The sequence below is a fragment of the Megascapheus bottae genome, chromosome 9 (genome assembly GCF_031878675.1).
Source record: "Megascapheus bottae isolate mThoBot1 chromosome 9, mThoBot2.hap1, whole genome shotgun sequence".
Classification (NCBI taxonomy): Eukaryota; Metazoa; Chordata; class Mammalia; order Rodentia; family Geomyidae; genus Megascapheus; species Megascapheus bottae.
The window spans coordinates 51,123,635-51,133,026 of record NC_143517.1 but is presented as its reverse complement, the minus strand read 5'-3'; the positions used below and the strand labels follow the sequence as shown (position 1 = coordinate 51,133,026).

Sequence of the window (9,392 nt, the reverse complement as noted above, 5' to 3'; positions counted from 1 at the left end):
TATATTGGGAGAATATGGCAGAATCCAGCAATCAAAAATCAGGATGGTCGGGGCCAGAACTTTGGCCTAGTGCTTGCCTACCATGCACGAAGACCTGGGTTCAATTCCTAGGTACCACATATATAGAAAAAATCCAGAAGTGGTGCTAAGACTCAAGTGGTAATGTTCTAGCCTTGAGAAAGTCCAAGGACAGAGCTCAGACCCTGAGCCAAAGCCTAGGACTGGCAAAAAAAAAAAAATCAGGTTGGTAAGCTGGGCATGACAGCCCTGTAATCATATACAGCTGGGAAGTGGAGCTGGGGAAGATTATAGTTTGAAGCCAGTCTGAGCAGAATGTTGAGACTATGTCTCAACCAAAAAAAAAGGCTACGTGTTGTTCACTCATGCCTGTCATCACACCTATATAGGAAACCTCAATAGGAGGATTGCTGTCGAGGCCATCCCAATTAAGACCCTATTAAAAACCTAACAAAAGCAAGAAGGGCTGGAGGCTTGGCCTATGTGGTAGAGTGCCTGCATAGCAAATGCAAGACTTTGAGATCAAACCCCAGTACCACTAAAAGCAGATATCAGAATGCTGTCTGCTGCTCATCACACAATGTTCTCAAAGTTGAACATAGCAATATCTCATTCTTTTTTTTTTAGTTTTCATAATTCGTACAAAGGAGGAAAAAACTAGATACAAAAAGGAAAGAAAAGTTCATAACAAACTGCTTATGTTTTCTTTTTTTCTTCTTTGCTTTTTTTAAATGTGTGTACCTTTCTTTGTTTTTGTTTGTTTTGCTGCTAGTAGGGACTGAATTCCATGCCTTGAACACGCTAAGCCCACCCTCTACTATAACCTGCATGTCACGCTGGCATTTATTTCAAAAAGAAAAAGACCATGTTCCTCCTATTTTTCACTTGCTTTCTGATTTTTAATACTACATCAATCGCTACAGTTTTTATTTTTATAGATAATAGCCATTACAAATATCAATTGTGCTGGCAACTGTTTTTATTCACTTATTTTACATTGAAACAACAGCAATTTTAGGGTTTAGTTAGACCATAAGAACAATTTTTTTTGTCTGTTATGGGACTTGAACTCTCGCCCTGAGCATTGTCCTTGAGCGCTTCAGCTCCGGGCTACTGCCATACCCCTTGAGCCACAGCGTCACTCCATAAGAACTATTTTAACTTCCAATAACTAGAAAGGGGAAATGTAGTAGCTAAGAATCTTTCAGATTCAAGTCATGAAACTTCAACTTGAATCAGCTGAGGCAAAAGGGGATTTTTGTGAGAATTATCGAATATTCCATGTATCTAATCAACAAAGCCTAGGGTTGACACAGCTTAATCACAAAGAGAAAAAAGTCCAACAGTCTCCTTTGCACTGGTCCCTTCAATGGTTCAGCCCCCGTCTTAGGCTTTGAGCATTCTCATCGAGGACAGATCACCTCAAGTGCACAACTGGAACCCAGGATCAAGATAAAGATAATTCTCATTAAAAGGGGAAGAAACATTTAACAAGCTAGTGTTCAGACTACAGGAATAAATAATCAGGGGGAAAAAAGGCAAGCCTAGATTTGAAAGCTCAGCAATATCAAAGAAGGAAGGTAGCCAAACACTGAATATTAGAAGTTAGTTTTAAGGCACTCGTTGAAGCTTTTCTTTAAAAATTCTCGTAAAAAAGTAGCAAAAACAAAGACTAAAAAATTTTAATGGTAACATAATATCTTTTTTCTTCCCTGTCTTAGACGATTTTTGCCATTTTCTCATATACTTTTGGTCTACAAATTACCCTTCAGTTTTCATGCAAAGTATCGGTAATGTTGGCATTGGAATTGTTTTGGAGTTAGCTATATTTTATTCTTAGCGTTCAGAATTGGTCCAAAGATATCTATCTCATGTTATGTTTAGGATTCAGATTCCAAGTCTCCATGCTCCAGCTTCTCAGGATCACCTTCAGGGCTTTGGGATTCTGCAGGGGTCTCCAGATCATGTTCTTCTTGCAACTGCAACATTTTCATGTTTAACTCCAGTAACGTTCTAGTCAGTTGATGGCTCTGGAATCGCATGTCCAGCTAAAAGTTTGGGAGGAAAAATAAAGATTTTGATTAGTTTGCAATACCAATCAAAGGCAACCATTTTTTGACTGCATAGGAGAAAGAAGAACAGGAAACTAAGATATCAAGAAAGATGTGTTTTTCCTTTTAGTCTCTCCTGAATGTGTGGCCTGGCTATAAAACTGACTTTTCTATATGACAAGGCAAAAATCCAGATATATAAATTGCTTTGGAAATGGCCTTGAAATGAAAACAAAACTAGCTGATGCACAAAGCTGTCCATATGAAAAATACCTGGGCACTAAAGGTTGTTTTCAAGCAATGGCATGTAAGCCATGGAGAAATCATTTATCTTAATGAGTTTTTCTAGCCACAGGGTAACTGCCTGGAGCCACCTGAGGATTCTGAATCTGAGACCATTTACTTGATTACTTGTCATTTCAAGTTTTCAGGATTTAAATGCCTCCCTAGTGAACAAAACCATTTAATGACACCTTTGAGGCACATGTATAGTTGTGTGTACTTATATAATCGAATACTTTTCACTCTAGCATGCAATCTGTTATATAGCAAGCCTGATTTATACCTTCTTTTCAGAGGAGTTTATGATGGTCCTCAGATGTTAAAATAAAAAAAAATGTTAATATATCTCTAGGGAAGATTACCTAGGAGGCACTCTCACAAAGCTCAGTTTGACATAAACTTTGTATTATCGCCTAAAACTAATGATAAATTTCTTCAACTGGGGTTTTGTTTGATGCACATCACAGGAAACTTGTTCTCTCTGTTTAAAATTATTTATCAACTCATTAGTAGTCACCAGGACATTGTATTAGGAGAAAGCAAATACTATGCGGTTGTCCCTTCTCATTTTGCAAAATAATCCTATTGAGAAAACATTTTCCTCTAACATGATTTTTTCTTTTGGTTTGGTTTTAGCAAACAATACAACAGACAGGCATCCAGCAAACAAACAATAATGGATTCTCACACCACAAAAAGTCATTGTACCTTGTCTAGAAGATTTTGTTCTCTAATGCATCCTCCAGGCTCTAGGTTCCTGCCCTCATCTGAGTTTCCAGCTTCTTTTGTTGGCATTTTCTCCCATGCCAACTCCCACTACACGTGGTCAGACGCCTTGCAAGTCCCTGAAGACTTGCTGAGCCACATCTCCTGATCCCTTTGTTTAAGACACCTTTGGTCATTTCTCCTTCCACTTAACACATATGCCAATTCTCCCATAACTGCAGACGATGGTGTAAGTGCCCTTATCTGTGCTTGGATAACATTCTGTGCACACATTCTAAAAACACAGAGACTGGACTAGAGGAACTGAGCAGAGTTCGGTACTTGCTCCTGATTGTATCCCCAATTATGAGTGAACAGATGGAAGAGTCTCTATGTTAAAAGCCTGCGTGAATGAAAGGATATATTAATGAACTGATGTATATCTTACTTGTCCACTAAGAACCAACAAGTAGAATTGTCCATAATGATTTACTACTAACATGTATAATTCACACTTATTTAGGAAATTCAAACACCAATGGTCTTTAAACTTTATGTTCACTGTGGATTTCTTTGAGAGTCTAGAGAAAGCTTTGAACTCTCTCTGAGGAAAACAAAATGCATGTCATGTACATACAATCTTTTCATCAATTTTAGGCTTATGGAATTCCTGAAGTCCACTCAGAGACCCTAGAAACCAATATATTCCATTCATAAGAACATGCAAACAGAAAATAGTATAAATAACAATACAACTTCAAATTCATTGGACTTGTTCATCATTATTCTTTCTATAAATCCTCTCCTGGGAGACAGTACACATACGTGTGTGGAGGTTCCACAGAAATCAGGCTTATAGCATATTATCAGGAACTACTTATAGATGTGATGATATTGAGCTAAAATATCCATTCTTGCCCCCTCCTCATGATCAATCAGTCACTAATCAGCACTTTGATGACAAGGTTGATCAATGACCAGATGTATCCATCCCCCCCCCTCTCTCTCTCTCTATTTATATATATATATATAACTCATATATACATACATATATACACTTTGATTTTCACATAAGTGCAGTAATTAGTGCTTACAGTTGAGGTGCTTCATATCATACTATCTCATATTCTTACAGCAAATCTATGAATATTATCTCCAAGTAAATAAACAAATTCACATTTTCTACTTAATTACCCAAGTCATTGGTGTTTAGCAAAGTCTGGGTTCAAAGCCTCCTCTGGTTTATTCTCTATCTTCCCCTAGTCTTGGCTACTTTCATTACCTAAAATTCCTAGCTGTAGAGTAACTTACTAGAACATCAGGGGTGTTTCAGAACTTCAGTATGGCATCCTTGTTGGGATTAAATACAAATGACCTGATTCGTGGGTAGGGACATATTGTGGTTCAGTAATAGGGAGAGATGAATGAGCCAGCTTGGCATTCTGCCCAAAGCCTAGTGTCTAAGAAGCTGCTTTCCTTACTTAACTACCTAAAACCGGGTTTAAACCCTAGATGAAAATGGGGAGGTGGGTAGTAATTTTGTTAATATTCCGTGCCAAAGAAAACTTTCCATGTCAAGTCTCCATTACCCGGGCTCATAAACAGCACTGCTTTAAAGCCTGAATTGCTTGTATTTGTCTTTTTTTTTTTTTCAAATTGCCTAATTTAGGAAGTGGTTTAGTTGAGAAAAAAAAAAAAGATCATCTAAAATGCCCACGAATATTTCCTCCTGTTTCAGTCTTAACTAACCGGCCTACAATGTTTCACGAGACCTTATCGTGTAAATACGGTTTATAGATAAGATAAAATACGTTTATAAATAAGCGTCACATGTGTAATATATAAAGAATCATAACTTGTGGCAGGCTCACTCGAGGAGAGAAACCCAGGAGAAAATTTTTTTCATTAAAATTCCCTCCTCCAATCGGCCTGAGCACTGTCCTTGGACTTTCTCGAGGCTAGAGCTCTACAACTTGAGCCTCAGCAAAACTTCTGGCTTTTCCCTATATATGTAGTTCCAAGGAATCAAACCCGGGCCTTCGTGCATGCGAGATAAGCGCTTTACCAACTAGGCCAAACTCCCAACACTGTACAGAAACGAGTTGAAGCAGACTATATCTGTGGTCGGTGGTGGGACTTGAACTCAGGGTCTGGGCGCCGCCCCTGACCTCTTCAGCTGAAGGCTACGGCCCCTACCCCTGGAGCCACAGCGCCACCACGTAAGGAAGCACTGCGGGGGCCTGGGTGGCTCTCGAGGACCCCTTCCCTCCCGGGTTGTGGATGGCATGGTGGTGACATCCGCCTGGTGCATCGCGTCAGGACTGTGCACAGGCGCCCCAGAACGATGGAAAGCCAGGGACCCTCTACCCGACCTCGGGAGCAACTCCTGTCCACCTCCCCCGAGTCCTGCGGTGGGCTACGCCATTCTAAACCTGGGGTGATGGACCCTCACTCTCCCACCCACCCCCCTACAGAGTGCCCTAGGGCGCCAGTCGCACGGCCCGCGCGCTCACCAGCTCTGCGCGCAGCTTGGCCAGCGCGCACTGCACGCGCGCCCCGCTCCTTTCTTCCCGCGCCCGCATCCGCTCTTCCCGCGCCGCCGCCGCCGCTGCCGCAGCCGCCGCCGCCGCCGCCTCTGCCTCCCGCGCTCGCCGGGAACCCCCGCGGGCCACAGCTCGCTGGAAGGCGCGCACCAGCCGCCTCCCCAGGTCCTCCAGCCGCCAGCTGATCGTGGGGCTCGGGTCCTGCACGTCGACCTCCGCGACGACATCACTCGAGCCTGGAGACCAAAGGCCAGCTCTACCCGGGACTGCGAGGAACCTCCGGGTGCTGCGCTGTCTGGACGGGCCCAGGTCCCCCAGGCCCATGGTGGAGACGCAGGGTCGCCCCCACCAGCCTCTCGTAGCGCGTTAGTTGCAAGTTTGAGCCTTGGGGATGGAGTCCGGGCTGGGGCGGGGAACTCCAGCTCGGGGAGGGACTGTGGATGGGACGCTGTGACTGCGTAGCCACTTGGGGAGACTTGGCTCCTTTGGACTGCAGAGGAAGGAGGCGGCTCTCATCACTAGAGGTTTCCTCGGGCTCATTCTTCCCTTTGGAGCCCAGACTGAGGAAGGAGCCCTGGAAACCCAGTAGTCAATAAGTAGGTAATGTTACAGGGTGCCCCGTGGCTCACGCCTGTAATCCTAGCTACTCAGGAGATCTGAGGATAGAGGTTCAAAGCCAGCCCCGGGCACTAAAGTCCGTGAGACTCTTTATCTCCAATTAACCTCCAGAAAACCAGAAGTGGCCCTGTGTCTCAAGGGGTAGAGCCTTGAGCGGAAGAGCTCAGGGACAATGCCCAGACCCAAAGTTCAAGCCCATGACCCACAGAAGAATAAATAAATAAGGAGGTAATGTTGAGATGCATGCAGAAAGTTTCGAACCCATGGTGACAAATTGACACAAATTCTTCTTGATTATTGAATATTCCACTTTTAAACTAGTTCAGCCACTTCTGACTTCTTAATTGCCTGGCAAGCGCTGAACCTCAAGCAAAGCCTGATCTGATCTTTTTCTTCTCCCCAGGAATTGCCCCTTAACTTTTAGGTTATGTATTGAGGGGTTTTTTTTTGCTATTGAAAAACACAGTTTATGTATACAATGCAATTAATCTTTCAACAGCTTCGCCTCACTTCGACCTACTCTTTCCCTTATTTTTCTCAGTTCTGTGGTATGCACATTGCATCTTACCTGCATTCTCCCGCTTCCCACCTTCATTCTGCTACCCCTCGCTGTCCCACTGGTCTCACCTGGCAGTGAATGGTCCTTGGAATGAATGTTCTAGGTCAATCGCTCCTGCTGGGATTCTGAAACTCAGTGCTCCCGTCTACACTGGGCTTCTTGATGCCATGTCTACATTTATGAAGAGGATGAAATAAAAGTCAAAACATCCCTTACTCCATAATGTGTGGTTTTATAAACCCAATTCAGTGTATTCATGTCCCAACATTATGTTTATTCTCTATCCATGAACATATCTATTCTCCTGCCTCTTTGTGAGCTCATAGGAAATTTCCTTAAAGAAATGAACAAACTAAACTATAGTCACAGCCATTGCAAAGGACAGAAATATTCAGGCATATGTCATTCATTCATTCAGTAAACATCAACAAATTAACCATAATGTCCCAGGGTCTTTAATAAGTATTAAAGGCAAAACAAGTTAGATGGGGGTTTTGTTTTTCATTTTCTTTCTTTTGTTCTTTTTTTTCTCTTCCCTTTCCTTGTTTTTTCTTTCCTTTCTTTTTTTTATTTTTGGCAGCACTGCTGGACTTGGGACTTTGTTACACAGGCATTCTACCAACTGAGCCATGCCCTCATGCCAAATGCTATTCTTACTATATTCCAGTCATTCCTGTATACATTCATATACTAACTCATAGACTCTTCACAGCTTCTCTGTGAAGCAGGTACTGACACTTTCTGTATTTTCCAAATGAAAAAGTTAATTCAAGGAGTTAATATGCCTGTTACATATGATAGGTCTACAAAGTAGTACCCCTGGGAATTTACACCCAGATAACCTGACTTGTATCCAAACCACTGGGATGCACCCTCGCTCCCTAAAAGGAAAAAGTTTTCTTTTCCTTGGGGGAAGAGTAGGAGGTCAGGCTCATGATGCTTAAGAAACTCAACTCTACTAAAATGACTTGTCTCCATTGGATAGGAAGGTCACAGGTTGCCAGGCCTCTCAATGGTTTACAACTTAAACCCAGTGATAAGCTGTCATTGTGTATCGCCTCAAAGTCTCTAGAAATGTCAGAGAATGTGTTCTGTTGGCGGTCATAGAAAATCCATATAGTCCACCACTTAGCAACAGAGCATGAAGTTAGGATTTAGGGAGGGGGGTTGGTTTGGTGGTTGGTTGATAGGGCCTGAAAATCAGTCCTCATCAAGGAAGTATAAGTGTTTAAAGTGACTTTTCTGCCATGGATTTTCACTTGTGTTTGCAGGTCATTTACTTCCACAAGAATTTCTTGTGAAGTTCAATTTACTGGAACAAAGAATGAATGGTTGCTGTGTGGTGTGGAGTATTGTACCATGTGAGGGAACTACAAAGATTTATACGGCATAGATTTTTGCCTCCAGAAGCTTAGAGCCCAGGAAAGCAACTCATTCATTCATTCAACAATGTTTACCTCATGTCTCATGGACCAATTATTACCTACCATGCTCAGGCTACAGGATAAACCAAAGACTCAAAACTGTTCTCTAAAATAGACTGGTTGTGCACCCTTGGCAGCACATATACAAAAATAGATGGGTTTTACCACAAATGAATGCCCTTTCTGCTACAGATTGATTTCTCAGCCAAGGTTCACCTTGCATTTTATGATATCATTTTCTTTTACTTGAGCAAAGTGAGTTGAAAGTTAGAGAGTTAGGAATTAATATTACATATGCAGACATTCAAGGTAAGATATATATTAGGTATCTATTGCTGTCCAACAAATTGCTCCCAATTTGACTTAAAAACAATAATATTAATTAAACTTGTGATTTCTGTAGTTTCCCAAAGTATTACATATATCTATTCTTTTTTTTTTTTTTGCCCGTCCTGGGCTTGAGCTCAGGGCCTGAGCACTGTCCTTGGACTTTCTCAAGGCTAGAGCTCTACCACTTGAGCCTCAGCACCCCTTCAGGCTTTTTTCTATGTATGTGGTACCGAGGAATCGAACCTGGGTCTGCATGCATGCTAGGCAAGCACTTTAACCACTAGGCCAAACTCCCGGCCCTGCACATATCTATTCTATATTTATAAATATATGATATATTTATGTATTTACATATTTTATATATTCTGTATTTATAAACATAAATATAAGATATGTATGTAGTATTTGGGAAACCACAGAAATTACAAGGATAATTTATATATGATAGGTAATATAATAATTTATATAGTCATATATTTTTATATACATATGGATACTTAGCATTTCTTATATTCTTCATTTCTGCTTGAAACGTATATTTTATTTCTATTCATTGAGGACAGGGTCTCACTGTGTAGCCCAGGCTAGCCTTGAACTCAAAATTCTCCTGCTTCAGTCTTCCAAGTGCTGGGATTGCAGGTATATACCAACCACACCCAGTTGATAATATTTCCAGTATTTCTAATTGAAAGAAAGGTTACACAAATTTATGCCATCCCACATGACATTGCAACCTGTGGTGTTCAAATCAGAATGAGTAAATCTATCTACCTGAACACTTCATAGTTAAAAAAAAATCTCCTACATTATTTTGAAATACACAGGCCATTTCTATCTTAGATAACTTAGTACTCATTGGTCT

General features: G+C 41.5%; 1 protein-coding gene across 1 annotated transcript; it reads right to left on the bottom strand.

The window, feature by feature from the left end:
- Nucleotides 1–979: 979 nt before the first annotated feature.
- Aard (alanine and arginine rich domain containing protein) lies at nt 980–6,075 on the bottom strand. Its single transcript, XM_090338722.1, has 2 exons — nt 5,570–6,075; nt 980–2,066 (listed from the first exon to the last, which is right to left on the bottom strand). The coding sequence occupies exons 1-2, from the start codon at nt 5,921–5,923 to the stop codon at nt 1,899–1,901; spliced, it is 522 nt and encodes a 173-aa protein (XP_090194848.1). The 5' UTR covers nt 5,924–6,075; the 3' UTR covers nt 980–1,898.
- Nucleotides 6,076–9,392: the final 3,317 nt, after the last annotated feature.